General features: G+C 41.7%; 1 protein-coding gene across 1 annotated transcript in view; it reads left to right on the top strand.

Annotated features, from left to right (window-relative positions):
* Window positions 1-443: 443 nt before the first annotated feature.
* Window positions 444-17,082, top strand: part of med21 (mediator complex subunit 21) — a 37,028-nt gene continuing 20,389 nt past the window's right edge. The window contains exons 1-2 of the mRNA XM_047022728.1: window positions 444-573; window positions 7,210-7,324. Coding sequence (XP_046878684.1) covers window positions 532-573; window positions 7,210-7,324 — 157 coding nt within the window. The 5' untranslated portion in view covers window positions 444-531. The remainder of the gene's footprint in view (window positions 574-7,209; window positions 7,325-17,082) is intronic.

Here is a 17,082-nt window from a genome sequence, read left to right as displayed (position 1 = left end):
AAGCATGGAAAGTCCATCTTCGCACTCTGATACCGATCAACCAATGGGGTTAAGGTGACACCGTGACATACATTGATTGACAGCTTACCTCATTAGCTTAAGGACAAGGAAATACAGAAATAAATACAGAAATAAATAAATACAGAAATAAATGTACACAGAAATAAATAAATACAAAAATAAATGAATAAATACAGAAATAAATGGCCATGTAAATAAATAAATACGTAATTAATATTTTTTCATACATGTATTTTTATATATTTATATATTTTTATGTATAAATACTTTTATTCATCCATTTGTTCATTTATTTTTTATTTTGGCAGGTTTGGTCCTCCATAACCGGCCTCCTACCCCCGAAAAGTAGGTGGCAGTGATGCACTTCTTAAACGTTTGTTGCAACATGCCATAACACGGAAAGAAGAAGAAATACACTACGTGGATGCCAGCTGCAAAAAAAAAAAAAGAAGAAAGAACTCAAACCACATTAGGCTACGTCTTTCCAAGGAAACTCACATTTTCTCCAAAATGGCGGACAGGCTAACACAACTTCAAGATGCTGTTAATTCGGTACAGATGTTTGTTTTACTCATGGTGTTTTCATGGTGTTCAGTTAATTGTTGTTGGGTATTAATCTAATATCTATATTGCTTTAGTTAGCTTGCTTAATGCGTAGCTATGCCTAATGGTTGTGTTTATAGCTGGATAAATAGAGCTACGTAAAAGCAAATTTAATGTGCAGATTAGCTAAAGAAAGTACAGTACAGTAGCATCAACACTGTAGCAAGAACCATCAGACACAGGGTAGTACTTGCGCCGGGTATAGGTTAGTAATGTACTACACCATTCTGCTACGGAAAGGTCAAGGCTAGCCAGTCCATATATTTTTCATAGCACTTGAGATGTTCCCCATGCCTTCACAAAATTCGTTAAAAGTACGGCCAAATAGACACATTTCACGTAAAAGCCATTAGACTACTACTGTAATATTGCGTTTTACATTTTACTACTGTGGATCATGATGTTTTGGCAGCTCATTTTGTTTCGGTGTTTGTGTCCGTCTTCATTTTCACAATTTCTAATAAGCAAACTTGAATGTAGTTAAGACAGTGGCACAAATGTGGAATGTTTAAACGACTTTGTTTTCAAGTGTAATGATAATATTGTAGAGCTAGCAGTAATACAAATTTCGAAAGATCAGTAGGTTTAACGACGATTTACCGTAACTTTGCCTGCTGCGCGTAGTCCATGACCAAAACATCTCTTGTGATAATGCCAGGAATCTGTCTGCATGTGTGTAGGCCTATTTGTGTATGTTTGAATGGTTTTCAGGGCTCTAAAGTTTTATCAAAGGTTTGGCGTGAGATTAGCATACCTCTCAATGTTGGGGTAAAACAATTCTGTCCGACTTCTCATTCAAGTTCATATTTTGCAGGTGTCTTTTTAAAATCCAAAGGAGTGCAGTGCCTTTATTGACGTTGTTTGGTTTAAGGCCATATGGCAGGTTAAACACTACTACTGATAAATGGGTACATAAAGCACTAAAGATATGTATATCATTTAAAACATTTCCAAACGGTGTTAAAGACCAGTTTTAGTCGTTTTTGGTGTTAGCATTAGCATATTAGCAGTGTGCGAAATACCCGTCAACATTCGGGGGGTCCCCATCTCTCAATTGTTGCACAATACCGATCTAGTTGCTCAATATGCAGTAGGTACGGAGGGACTGGGAGTAAAAATAGGCCCTGTACTATGATCCAGACCGGCCCACCAGAACCGGCCCCTGTATAAGCCACCACAGTGCCCTGCTAATGCATGCACATTCTGGGTGTGATGTGATGCTGATTTGAGCGAAACATTGTTTTTGGAGCTTTATGTAAAATAAACATGGCGCTACCGATGGTCAGTTTGCTACTGCCAGTAGGTATAATATTACAGTACCTATTTCATGGATGCAAGACAAGACAATCAGTCTATAGCCTACATGACAACACACGCACTTAACCATTTCTGATAATCTGATTATTAATTATTAATAATAATAATTAATCTATTATTCTAGTATTATTCTATATGGTAGGCTAGTAGGCTATTCGTAAAGCAACACAGACATAAGAGGTTACATTGGCTAAAGTTGTTTGGATGCATGTTGTTTTTTAAGAAGGAGGCAAAGTTGTGCATTACAATGCAGACATGACAATGATTGGCACCAATCTGGCGCACTTACAAGTGCAATTAACTGAATAAATGCCAAGGATAGCCTTTCGGAGACAGTGGCGGTCTTTCCATACGCCCACATGCTTCGTTGACCAACCAGTCGACAAGTCACTTGTGCTAGCAGCAGTAGCAGCTAACGTCAACTCAGCACCTGCTGCATCTTAGGAGCACTCGGCCTCAACCAAACGTTGTTCTTCTGGGGAATCACTGGGTGGGAGAGGATCCTCTGCTCTGGTAGTGACTGGGCCCACTGTGCTAGCTGCAACAGCATGGTCATTTGGTGCCTCTTCATCTCTGAGTGCCTCCTTTTTGGATGTGAACCCAAAGTGTGTGAATGATACACTCTGCTTTCGCTTGCTAGCCATTGACTTCTCAACGTTTCTGTTTGGCGCACATGGCTAACAATACGTGCACAGGACTGGCTTACTCCGCTTGGCCCCAAAAATTAATGTTTTGAATTCTGAATACTGGACCATTAGTGACAATATTTATTTATTTAGAAAAAATATGAGACCCCCTTCAAATTTTGCTTTTGAGGCTTTCAGGGGGTCTCATGGGTTAATCGGGGGGGGTCGAGCCCCCCCGGACTCCCACCGTATTTCGCACACTGCATATTAGTGAAATTCGGTGATGACGTCACGTTGGGGAGACATGGAGGAGACTAGCCTCAGACTAGTACTAAAACTATTGCAACTCACCAGGACGCTTCACGGTCAGGGTATATTGTAGCCAATCGTTTTTCCATCACATTTTGCAATCGGCAAAGCAAATATTTGAGTCATGCGCTACCAATGGACGCTTGGCAATTCGCAAGACACACCTACAAGTGTTTTCGTTCCCCAATTCCCATCACAAAATCGGCAAAGGGGAGACAGATGATACGTAAGGGGGTAAAAGGAGTGACCACCATTAAACATATTTCAAAGTAAAAACTGTAGCCTAGGTGTCAGATATTTTATTAGTATTAAGTTACCCGAGATCATTAAAAAAATATAGGCTATCGCTTTAAGTTATCAGAGCAACACACAACATAGCAGGCCTATTTATGGCCAAATGTTGACCAAATAGTCATCTGACAGTTGTATTAAAATCAACTGAAAATGGCCGGGTTTCCCAGATTCGTTAAGAAGCTCTTAACGCTAAGATCTTCTTAAGAACGTTCCAAGAGCGTTCGAGAGCGCCCTTACAACGTTCTTAAGACGCTTTTAGCGTTAAGAGCTTCTTAACGAATCTGGGAAACCCGGCCAATATTTTTACAAAAATACATAGGGTTACAGGTTTGGACTGGGACTGAAAAACGGCCCGGGACTTTGAAACGCAGACCGGCCTACGACCGTGTACTGTTATAACATATTTTTTGCATTATGCCTCGGTCGTTTGACCGGCCGTTCAGGAAATCTCCTGACTCCCGATGACCAGTCAGACCCTAGGCTACATGTATATAGACTTAACAACTATAACACTATGATATCATATATTTATATCCTTTAGCCCAGTGGTTCCCAACCCTGGTCCTCGGGACCCCCTGTCCTGCATGTTTTAGATGTTTCCCTGCTCCAACACACCTGATTCAAATGAATGGGTCGTTATCCAGCTCTGCAGAAGCCTTTTAATGACCATTCATTTGAATCAGGTCTGTTGGAGCAAGGAAACATCTAAAACATGCAGGACAGGGGGTCCCGAGGACCAGGGTTGGGAACCACTGCTTTAGCCTATTAGAATATGGATTGGTGGAATCTTTTATTTGCCATTTCTGTGTACACTACACACATGCATGACAAGGTTTTGTAATCATGATAACCAACAACATGCTCCCCTGTAGATATGCTTGCTGTAACACAACGCGTTTGTTTAACTCTATGTAGGCTATTGCAAAATATTAGGCTGCAATCGTTTTTTTCTCCATACCAAATACACCTTTTCTGAACTCTTAGTTAATTGCTTAGCAGCACAAAGCAGCTGTGACATAATAATAATGAATGATGAGGGACTAATTCAATTTAAACATTAGAAGTGTGATTTTGATTGGGAATATCACTGCCTAGTATGGGATGTTGATGTGGAAGGGTCCAGGGTGGGAGGTAGCAAGGAGCAAATGAATTATTTGACTAGCCACTCGAACCACTTCATGATGACAGAGGTCAGTGCTATCGAGCGATAGTCATTCATGCAGGTGACCTTGGTGTTCTTGGGCATAGGGACGATGGTGGTCCTCTTGAAGAAGGTGGGGAGTATTGACAGGCTGAGGGAGAGGTTGAATATGTCACTGAAGACCCCTGCTAGCTGGTCAGCACAGCTCTTATCAGCCAAGCTAACTAATCTAATAAACAGTTAATAAACACATCACATAAAGTACATCTTATTGAACATTAATTTATTTTCATCACCAATTCAGGGTTTTTCCTGGTTCAAAATGGGTCTTCGGTGCTCCACAATATGTATGTGTGTGTATATATATATATTTTTTTTTTCTTTTTTCTAATCAATGTATTTATTCCCAAGTGTTTTGCACCCCCCCCCCCACACACACACACACACACACACACATATTTTCGTCCTATTTCCCCTAAAGTTATAAAGTATGTTATAAATGGCATAAATGCTGCCAATAATTGACGTAACAACTTATTGTAAATGGTCAGTAGCCTAGCCTATTTTTTTTTTCACATTTTATAATGCAATATGTCCAGTGAGAGGGTCGTTTGTGTTTAGTGAGTGGACCTGAAATTCTTGCTGAGCGTCGACACCTAGCTGGACGATAGGGGACCCCTTAATCTGCAATTCATTGTTGCTAGCTCTAATCAGATGTGCATTTAGAATCTAACAAGCTATATCTTACAATAGACTTGAAGTAGAACTTGCTATATAAAATTTGGGTGACCAGACGTCCTCTTTTACCCGGACATGTCCTCTTTTTGAGACCTAAAAAATGCGTCCGGTAAGGATTCCAAATTTGTCTGGGATTTTGCCTCGTCGGAAAAATGTGTCTTATGGGTCTTTCACAAACTATTACACCAGTCATGTTCAGTGTAACGAAGCAAGTTAACAGGTAAATTGATCAAATTACTGCATTATTTTAAAACTATTTTCAAAATCAGCTAACTTGATTAACTTGATAACACTGAAGATGAATGGGGTTGAATGTTTGGGACTAGGTCGCAAATGACACGCTTTACTTCTGCCTTCTTTGATTAGACCACAATGGAAGTGTATGGAAATGTCCCAACTCTCTTTTTATATGGCTCTGGGTCTACCTAGCTTTGACAAGCCTTTTAATCCGTGGCATGCTTAGTCTATAATGTCCCAGTATTTTAAGAAAATATTAACTATAACTATATACATGTTTCTTAAACTATTGGTTCTAGTTCTATCAGAGTGAAAGTTGCTAGTGGTCTGGCATTAACTGTTAAATCAGTGGCGTTGTTAGTACAGTTAAAACTGTACTGGGGCACAGGCCCTTATTCATATCCCTTCTTCCAAGCTTGTTGCGCACAATGCACTATTAGGCTATAGAAACTTCCCTCACTTAACCCACTATATAACAGTTCAGGGACGCAAGTTTGATATCAGCTTTGGCAGGGACATCTATAGTTAATGCAAGCTTTGTGTTTTCGGTTTGTTAAAACTCAAACTTTAGATTTTACTGGGGCACAGCAGATTTATACTGGGCACACGCCCCTGTAAAAAGGTTTAAACGACGCCCCTGTGTGAAGTTATGTTTAATAAACAAATAAGATTGTTGTCCCTGTAATTTTATGTAAAACATACACACATTTCTGTGATACAATACTGAAATTAGACACGTTAGCCATTTCCAAATATCAGAAACCAAATTCCCATGGTTCCTGCCTTAATATTTTCACTGTCCAATAACCGATTTAATTTTTGAAAAACCGCCAGATACTCATGACAACATAAGCTAAAAGCACATATAATTGGCTAAAGGGTTACAGGGCGTGAATAATAAATGTATTGTCATCATCCATTTTTTGGCGAAGCGGAGCCAGAGAACATTCCATGGGAGATTTCATAGTGTTAGATATTGCAAACGTTATTTCAAGTAAAGACAAGTTACTCAATGTTTTATGAATATTGTCGATTTAAAAGTCTTAACTTTTTAGTTGCAAAGCAATTGTTTGTAGGAGTGACGCAAATTATTTCAGTTAAAAGTTATGACTCGTTTGTGAAAGGCAACTACTGACAGTAGTACTGTATAACCTCATTTTTTGGCAGATTTCTGTGAAACTTATGTACTCTTTAAGCTAAATATCTATACCTTGTTTGGCCAATTTAGTCGATTTTAGAGGTGTGTAGCCAGCTAGTGCTACCTAGTTTTTTGGGGGGCAAATTCGTTTTATTCTGGATTTGTTTTTTTTGTTTATTAGCTATAGGGCCTACATGTTCAAGAATGACGGCCCAAATCAGATCGCATGTTAGACACGGCTCTCAAGTCTCACACATTTAAAGTGAGACTCAAACATTTCAACTATTTCTCACACAACACCTATTTCTCATGCCAAGAAGTAAGGGATAACTTGTCCCGCTATATAAAATGAATGGAAGAGGCTCAGGCATACGTAGGGAAGAGTTCTGCCGAGTTGATAGCTTTCTCGAGTTATACAGAGTTAAATTCCACCTAATAGACAATCAGAAACATTAGCCCCCCGCACACACACCCCCACCTGCGCTCTCTTTTGGGGGAGAACATTGTTAGTCAATGGACCTCTTTGAATTGTAATTATGCACCCCCGGTCTATCGGAAGATTCTAGCCAAATGCATGTTGTGACTGTTCAATAAGTCAATTTAAGGTAGATTTCCAAAAACGAAACATTTGACGATAAAAATATTTATTTTATTGACATTTGCCCTTTTATATGAATTGTGTAATTTAATTGGTATCGGTATTCTGGTATTTTGACATTCCTAATTTACCTTGCAAACCTTTACCTGACCTTGTGTACTCATCTCACCATTTCTTTATTGTCTAGCTTGCCGATCAGTTCTGTAACGCGATAGGGGTGCTACAACAGTGTGCACCCCCAGCATCTTTCAACAACATACAGACAGCACTCAACAAAGATCAGCCTTCAAACCCCACTGAAGGTAGGATGAACTAAAATATTTCTGAATAATCCTTGGACTGTTTGCAGTTTGTCCCTTCCAGTGTTTCCCACAGATTTTGATTATATTTGTGATGGTAGGCAGGGGCGAAGTCAGATGTTGTAAACATGGGGGCTTTATATAAAGAAAACACGTAATTATTTGTTTACTTTTCAAAGTGGTTCTTACCCTGTTCTTTGTTGAGAAATCCAGTTCACAGTTTGGAAACAGGGAAAACAAAGGCAATGCCTGCAAAGAGGCTCAGGCAGGGGTAGAGGCTTGCCCACTCATCAAACTTGCTTGCCAGCAGACTCATGATCTCCTCCTGGTTTTAGTTCTTGAAACATCCTTTGGTTTACCATGGCATTAGTGTGGTGTGTCTGTGTAGTTGTAAGAGCAAATTCAATGATTTGTGTCACGTATGGTAATTAATATAAATTGCCTGTTATTTTCTGTATTATTAGTAATTGCAGGTTTAAGGTGTAATTTGTATTTGCTTCTTCGATATGTATAAGGTGTATATTATTTTACTTAATTCATTTGTTTGTCCTATTAGATATTTGATATGCTATGCGGCACGCCTGCGCAGTTCTGCCTGGCCATGCCCGCTGCATGAAAGTTTGATCAGGCTGCTAGGTCAATTGAGTCAAACGGCATGGGACAAGAAATTATTTTTACCGTTTAGAACACCAATAAAAGTTAGGTTTTATAAGCTGCAGTTTTATTCGCTCTGGATAAGAGCGTCTGCTAAATGTAAATGTGTATTAAGGTATTTAAGAAAATACACTTCAGTGTTGTAAGGCTTCAAGTTTTCTCCATTCAAGTTTTTGGGACTTAAGGCCTAGTGTTTTTTTTTTGCCGTACAATCCCATTCTCTTGCACCATACATAGGACCAAGGAAGGCGAATTTGGACTTTGCTCTTATAGTTGTGAACCATAGTTGATTGTAGTCGCAGCTTAATTCACCCACCTTGAATGCCTCAGTAAGGCTGTGATTTTTTAACAAAGACCAATCCTGCAGAATCTGATTCTCATCTTTTAGGGCAAAATTTCCTGCCAAGAGTCTGCAGATGTGCAGTCCAGGTGTGTTTCTAGGTGCGTTGGTTCTAGTGGTGGATGACTTGCAATGAACAGATTAATGTATTTCTTAGAAAGAGCATACAACCACTTTTACTACAGTCATTGTGGGCCATAGTTTATTCAGCTATGCAAATAACAGTTTCTTTAAAGAGGAAGGGGATTTCTTAAAAAAAAACATTTACCTGTTGCTGGAATCTGGCCCACTGCTTTTTCTTGGTGGCGCTGGTGCTCCAAACTTTAAAAAGTTAGGAGCACCAGCAAAAAATGTTGCGCACCCAACAAATATTAAGGAGCACCACAACTACAATTTTTGTTGTAGATTTATTTTGCACGCTAGTTAGCTCCTTGACAACAGAGCGCAGTGACGAGTGTCACTGGGCAACCCCTCCAAAAGGACATCCTGTCCCCCTAAAAGTATATATTCAAAAAAACGGATGCGCGAGAAAGCTGTATTCACACATACAGACAATTCGCGTTTTGCTTGTCTCCTCAAAAATGTTGTTATTTACACCTGATCGCCTGTCGATGAGTAGCCTACACTAGATCCACTGGCAGCGACTAAATTGGCAAGAACTCGCCTATTCGTTCCTTGTGAGCGGCTCAGTGTTGTGCTGGGAATAGCATTTACTTCCTTGCATATACTGTGCTAGCTGTTATGCTAGCTAGTTTTGTTTAAACTGGCAACAAACTGACGTTGCTCGTCCATAAATGCCCTAATGAACGCATAGAAGGGTTGGGATTCGCTTCTCTTGCTAGGCTACCTGTTTGCTCTGCCAGGCATCTCACACTGCCTTGCCGGACCTGTCACGTGACTTACACAATTTCGGTAGCATACGCGACCAAAGTAGCATAACAGCTGCCACGTCAGTCCTGAGTCCATAGTTTCTCTGATGGGAGGCCCTTCTTTATGCTCTTGACGGCTGTCACAACTGTCTGCCTTGCTTTCAGCATTAGGGACCTTGGGCCTTGTGTATAAAAGATTGTGCAGTTACCAGCATACCAGAAGATGGCGTATGGCCAAAACTTGAAAAGAACAGCATACCTACGCACAGAAATATTCACATGTATGAAACTGGTCGAATGCCAAGTCCTGCGCACGTTTCCTTTATAAATCACAATCAACGTGAGATTGACCACACGTGAACGAGCCACTGACCCTGCCTTGCCTCCTCCCATAAATGACTATGCAGATGGCCTATAAATGCTCCTCTGAGGTAATTTATTTGTCAAAATGGCAAAAAAGAAAGATTTCACAGACTGAGATCGAAGTTGTAACAACAGAGGTGGAGGCGAGGAAATGTGTCCTATTCGGCGGCCTGTCATCAGGTATTATCAACAAAGTCGGTGGAGTGGAAAACTGTCACACGGGCCATAAATGCTGTGGGTTTTGAAAACCGGACCATGGCAGAAATTAAGAAGAACGCATCCGCTAAAAACTTTTTAGCGGAGATAATTAGTTTTTTTTTTGTCAACGTCATAAACTTATGACAGTAGCTGTAGTGGAAACTTTATTTTGTAATGTTCTGCACTTTTAAGTTAGAATTCGTCACGTTACAGAGCCAGACAAGACTTTGCGGACGGCCCCCACATTCTCAGGTAAAGTACATTTTTATACATCACACCGTGTGCGTGCAAACCAGGGTACCCAAGCTTTTTGTGCGTACGCAACGTTTATACATGAGGCCCCTGGTCCAGGAACTGATTGAAATCACTCTTTATCCAGGTATCTGAGAGAAAGCATAGGCAAGTATTTAGTATTCACAGTTCATTAACATGACCCAGGATTTAGAGGATTGTGACGTTAAACAAAATAAATGTTCTCATACCGGACATGGAACTCAAGTTGCCTGGTAATAGACACATCAGTGCTCTCATCAATTTCCAGGCTAATTGCCTGTGATGAATTAGATGAGAAATGGCTCCTCGATGACTTCTGCTAAGATCACAAGCATCTAGTTAATGATGCGATGAGACCTATAATTATTCCTATGATCAATCTTGACATTGGGAAAAGGAAAAAAATACGAATTTGTTGTTTTATTCATTAACCCATTAATGAGTAGTATCACATGATCGTTCAAATGTGGGTCCATCACAAATGTTTTCTTCCAATTAGACAAAAACTATGCGACAAACGCTTTAGTATGGTTTTAAAATGTACTCATTAGAAGGCTAGCAAGTAACACTAGCATGGTAGTAGCATTGGTATGAGTTCAATGCTAGGTAACTTAGCCCGGCAGCTATCTAAGCTAGCTAGCTACCATTTCGAAAAAAATAACTTGCGCTGTGGGGACTGTTGGAAATATTTGGAACTCACTAATCTAAAGGTTAATGTAAAGCAGAGGTCTTCAACCCTGGTCCTCAGGGACGCTCTGTCCTGCATGTCTCACGGGCCCTACTTACCCGGCATCATGGAGCCAACCAGTTAAATTGTAATTTAGCACTAGCGTGGCTACCTGCATATACCTAGCTCTACAGCTGGCAGCTGTGCTCCATTTTGCTCCTAGATTCAGACCTAGCCCCGGTCAATTGTAGAGCTAACTAACTACTCGAAGGGCGTACAAACCCCATCTGCAACCGACGCAAGCACACCAGACAATTTCCACAGAAATTCGGGTTCCCCAGAAATTGTACCCTCTCTAGTTATGTAATCATTTTGTCATGTACAGGCATGTCAGTGATGAGCTCCTTTGAGCCCATTGTTGTTTTGGCCAGTGTTTTGCACACACGTGGCATATAGGGCCTACTTACTTTGTCTTTTTCCAACACCTGATAGAACTGCCAGACAGCTGATGGGGAAGCCATTTTAGTTGATTGTAGAAACCCCTATTTATCAATCTGCAGATTCTGAGAGAAAAACCAGACCTCTGACAATAAATGACAACACAACACCAGGCTTAGGTCTCAATGATGTCTCTCTCAGCTCTGAAGGCCGGAGGACCATCTTTTATAGGGCACAAGAATGTAAACATAGATAGTGACAGTCAGGCAGTAATGACGTTACAACAGTCTCAGAGAAAGAGATTCACTGCTCCCAACACATGACAACTCTCAGACTAGAGTTCATTGGTGGAGCTCTCCTTGTAATCATGACAAAGGACGTTTAACCAGTACTTTCTCCTGATCCCGAACACATCTATTAATCCTGACACAGACACAATCTACTCTTATTAATAGCAAGCTTACACGAGAACATAATAACTAGTATGTAATGACTAGTTCTATTGATTAGTGAATGAAAGCACACAGGAAATCGCAATTTCTTCCACATCTGCTACACACCAACTGTTGAGAATTTATGAATAGAAAGGGCAGGGTATTAACTTTGGTCAGCTTCGGGACAAAGGTAAAGAAAAGTTTGAAATTTCAAGATGAAATTGCGCATTGTACTTAAAAATGATGTCATCTTGAATCCAATAAGGTTTGAAAAACCATATTTGATTTATTGACACAACAATATTGAGGCAATGTGGACATTAACTTATATACACCACTTTCAGCCATTTTGTATTGCATTTCTTATTCCATTTCACCCGATATAAAGACACATCTGCCCACACAATTTCCATCCATGCTGTTTCCCCTCTCTCCCAGCACAGGTCATACTAAGGCAGAAATGCTGCGGCGGCCGCATGAGGTTTAGGGGTAGTCCAAAAACATGCCTCCCACAATTGACACATTTTCTGCAAGATGGCTGAAGAACAGCAGATATTGTAACTCTTCTTGAGTAGATCTCTTTCCAGAATCCCAGTCAATGCACAATTAACAATAGTCGAGGGCAACTGGGCTAGGACAGAACTCATGTTCAGCTTCTTGTGAGAATAGCCTATGGCAGTACAGCAGCCGACTCTGGTCCCATTAAAATACACAACATGCACAAACAGGGTGACCAACAAGATTATTTTAACTGATAAACAATAACATTACAAACATCTAACTGAACAAACAACAACCGAAATCGCTCGCACGGTTGTTGTAACCGCACTATTTTCCCCAAGTCTTTGCCTATTTGACATACCGCACTGCATGCTGGGTACCCAAGGGGCGCTGACGCTGATTATCTAGCTGTGCTCCGACTTCGTGATTTGAGTATTAGCTTTGGTCAGCTTTGGAATAAAGGTTAAGAAATGGTTGACATTTCAAGGTGAAATTGCACATGGTATATCAGAATGATGTCATCCTGTTTAACTAAACAGATAATCAAAATTATGACAGGCCAAAAGACTGCAGCTGGATTTGAACCTGTGACCTTGCTCCTTGCAGTGCACTCTTAGCCTACTGAGCTATTCTCGGTGTTGAGAACCATTGTGGTCAGTTACTGTATAGAAAAGTAAGCTATTTGTTCTGTGGCAAGCATTATAAGATTTGCCTAAAGTTTAAACAGCTGTAATTCAGTGATCTTTTGAGATATCAAGGCAGGGCCAGGCAGGCAGGGCAGGCCAGCTGGATGAAGCTGTCTTGGGGGCAGGGCTGAAGAGAAGCTGTCCAGCTAGAGAGGCGTAGTCCAGCAAGGGGTCTGTGTTGCTCTTAGCATCCTTTGTTGCATCCTCTGTTTCACTCAGCATCCTCTGTTGTTGCTCTCAGCATGCTCTGTTGCACTCTGTTGAGCAGGTGTCAGAAATATAAATCTATCAAGCATTGCACAGTCAGTCGGTGAACAAGTTTAAGAAAGTTTATTACTTGCGGCCGGCCCACAAGGAGACAAAAACATCACACGCCATTGTGCTACAAAGTTTGTCTGCTAGCTTGTTGTGCTAACTAGCTATTTAAGCAGCCCTGCTCTTTACAGTCATTGGTTAGGACAAAGGCATGCAAATGTTCCATGGCTCTTCTTCATTGGCTCCTTGCATAGACCTGGCGTGCGTGCGTGTTTGAGTGTGTGTGTGTGCCTTTTGACCCCTGTAAGCTTGACCACATGATTCACCCAACACAGATAAGGCCAGACATCTTTTATGGCCTCTCCAGTAAGAGAGTTCAGCCCAGGTCACCTTGTTTACATATGCGTCGTGTTACCCAAAGTTCAGATTTGGGGGTAGGCCTCTCTCTACACACAAGGAATGCTGAACATAGAATTATTATTATACAGGATAAATGTGTTACATCTTCAATTTTTCCAACAGCAGGCCTCTGCATGACCTGTAAAAGTAAAGAAAGGGTCAATGTCAGTGGTGAAAAATTAAGCTTTAGTTTTGACTGTGAAATGCAGTGGCAATACTTTTGAATTGAATTGATGTTTATTGGCCATGAAAGTTTGCACAGACACGGAATTTGATTTGGCAGGAGAGCCTACCTAGGCAGCCATCAAAGGCGCCCACCAGAAAGATTACAGCAAAGCATAACATGAGGAGAGAGGAGGAGAGAAAAAGGCAACCCCCATACAATGCTCCTAGAGGAGTACAGTATGGGAACAGGCAAAAACCTCAGCACATAAGCCCACAAACATTAACAACACAACATTACAAACACTTGCAATGGGAAAGGGCGGTGGGGTAGACCAGCAGCATCTGGACCTGCGACCGTAATAGGCGCTGGACACAGACCCGCCAGCCACCCAGGGAAAAGCAATCGAAGGCGTTGGATGGGGGTGGGGGGGTGGTGGTATCTGTAGTAGGTGAAAGTTAGTGTGTGAGTAGGTCTGGGTTGGCGCCCTCGACCTAGGCCACAATCAGTCCGAGTCTCTCTATGCAGATAGTGTTGGCAAGGAGACGTCCTTGGTCATGACCCGGGTAGAGACCAAGCCACAGATGTTGATGGTGGGGGAGTGGGAAGGGAAGAGCAAGATAGTCTCGCTTCAGCGCTCTCCAGGGGAGTTGTTTTCCAGCAACGGCCTTGGCCAAGGCCTGAGCTGGTTACGGGGCCGAAAGTAGATGAGATTGGTGTAGATGTTTAGACGAGTAGATGCGACTCAATTTTCACGTCCACCCTTCAGGAAGGCCTCCAGATCCTCAAACCTTCTTTGCTGAGCCGCGAACTTATCCCTGTTGTACTCCCTATTCTGCTGTAAGTTCACAGTCAGTGCTCCAACGGCTCTGCCCACCGTCTCAATCAGGTCGGGCAGCCTAAGGGGGCTTTTGATCGCTGCAGCAGTTTCCTTGACTTTCCGATACACAAGCCAACCGCCTAATCCACACAGCAGAAAGCCTGTAATCATGGTTCCGAAAATAAAGATGTCTTCAACATCCTCAACGGAAAGCGCCGCTAGACACACGACACGCCAATTGTCCCACGCGTCCATCGTGTAGCCAGCTGCAAACGTCCCGTCCGGACATTTGGGTTCCCCCGAACCCGAGCTTCTCTTCGAGAAATGGTGTCAATTGCATTGAGAGACCAGCTAATTAATTCCATGCTTCCAGTTTCGGAGAGTGATGGTGAGAGAGTATCTTGAGACAGACAAGACAGACAAGACAGAGCGAAGCAGGGAAGGTCAGGGAGGGGAGGATAGAAAAATGCGACCGCCTTCGTCGAGAGCCAAGAGGGAAGACAATACTGAAACTTTAGGGACGCACGATAATATCTGCACGACATCGATATCAAATCAAATCAAATTTATTTGTATAGCCCTTTTTACACGCAAGCATGTCACAGAGGGCTTCACATACGCCCATAGAACTGCCCCTCAACCAACCTAAACCCTCAAGGAAGACAAGGAAAAACTCCCAGAAAAACTCCCAATGGGAGAAAAAATGGAAGAAACCTTGGGAGGAGCAATTCAGAGAGGAATCCCCTCCTCCACAGACGGTTGGTAGGAGAGAGGAGCAGAACACAAGCTAAACATAGTCATACAGTGTCAATGGGTTTTGAAACACCAAAACCCATTGTTCGCCTTTATAGACGTTGGATGGGACCGGGAAACTCGCTGTTGGCCGTCATGGAGACTGGATTCCGGGTGACGACCTGGTCCAACGTTGGCAGACCGACGACCAAGCAGGTCCTGACAGCTCCAAACCCCCACACCACAGGGAATGTGTGGGGGGGGGACAGAGAGAGGAGAGCAGGGATTAGAGAATGCCAGGAGCAGCTAACAGTTACAGTCATGATAGAATGAGATCCCCACCGGTCAAGTGTGGACTAGTGCAGCAATTTAACAGAGCTAAAAAGGGTATTTGATGCAGCCCCACACACCAAAACAGCGACAGCCCCCCTTGGTTGGAACATGAAATCTGTTCCAGGGGAAATAACTCTAAAATAGGTTATACTTTTACAAATAAGGATGAAAACAACCAGTCCCACGTTGTCTCCAACTAGTAATAAAAACTATAATAGTAACAAGATACAGTAACCGGTTTACTTTATTTGTAACATCTAGATGGGCAATGTGAACATAAGCTATAATTACAATTTAAAAGTGACATGTGATACACACATAGGCAAGCACACACCCCAGGTTTACATAGAAAGTACACACATACTTCCTTTTAACAGTCATAGAATTGACTAAACAAGAACGTTTTTAATCTAGTTTTAAATGTCGAAACAGTATCAGCCTCCTTAATTGAGATGGGTAATTTGTTCCAGAGAAGAGGTGCTCTATATGAAAACGCCCTACCTCCAGCTGTTTTTTTCTTAACTTTGGGTATTACCAGATAGCCGGCATCTTGAGATCTTAGAGTCCTAGCGGGGCAATAGGGTGCAAGGAGACCGGAGAGGTACAGTGGTGCCAATCCATGCAGAGATTTGTAAGTTAGTAGTAAAACTTTGAAATCAGCTCTGGCTTGGATAGGGAGCCAGTGTAAAGAGATAAAAGTAGAAGTTATATGATCAAACTTTCTAGTTTTAGTCAATAGTCTAGCAGCAGCATTTTGCACCCGCTGTAAATTTTATAGGTAGGTAATTGGGAGGCCAGAGAACAACACATTGCAGTAATCCAATCGGGATGTAACAAAAGCATGTATTCGTTTTTCAGCATCATCTTTCGAGAGGAATTTTCGTATTTTGGCAATATTACGTAGATGGAAAAATGCGGTTCTGGTGATTTGCTTAATATGGTACTCAAACGAAAGGTCTGGGTCCAATGCGACTCCTAGATTTTTTACCAGCTGGCTTTGAGATACATTGATGCCGTCTAAGTCTAATGTCAGATTGGATAAATTATTTCTGTGCTTTTTTGGGCCAAAAAATTGAACCTCGGTTTTATCCGAATTAAGAAGAAGGAAATTTGCTGTCATCCAAGTTTTCAACCCGGAAACACATTTTTCCATAGCATGTGGAAATTCTCCAGGCTTTATAGACATGTATAGCTGAGTATCATCAGCATAACAGTGAAAATGTACCCCAAAACTTCTAATTATGTTTCCTAAAGGCAACATATAGAGTGAAAATAACAGAGGGCCTAGAACTGAACCCTGTGGTACTCCGTATTTTACAGTGGAGCTCCTGGATGAGCAACCATCATAGTGGACATATTGTGATCTATCAGATAGATACGATCTAAACCACTGAAGTGAAGTACCAGAAATCCCAACACAGTTCTCCATACGTTCCAGGAGAATCTCATGATCCACAGTGTCAAAAGCTGCACTTAGGTCTAGAAGAACCAGGACAGAGCTGAAGCCCGCGTCAGAGGCTAATAATAGATCATTGACTACCTTGGCTAATGCAGTTTCAGTGCTGTGGTGAAGACGAAATCCAGACTGGAGAGGTTCATAGATCTGATTTGAGGAGAGGTGCTCAGTAAGCTGTTT

This window comes from Hypomesus transpacificus, chromosome 7 (genome assembly GCF_021917145.1).
Source record: "Hypomesus transpacificus isolate Combined female chromosome 7, fHypTra1, whole genome shotgun sequence".
NCBI classification, from domain to species: domain Eukaryota; kingdom Metazoa; phylum Chordata; class Actinopteri; order Osmeriformes; family Osmeridae; genus Hypomesus; species Hypomesus transpacificus.
This window is presented reverse-complemented; position numbering and strand designations above follow the sequence as displayed.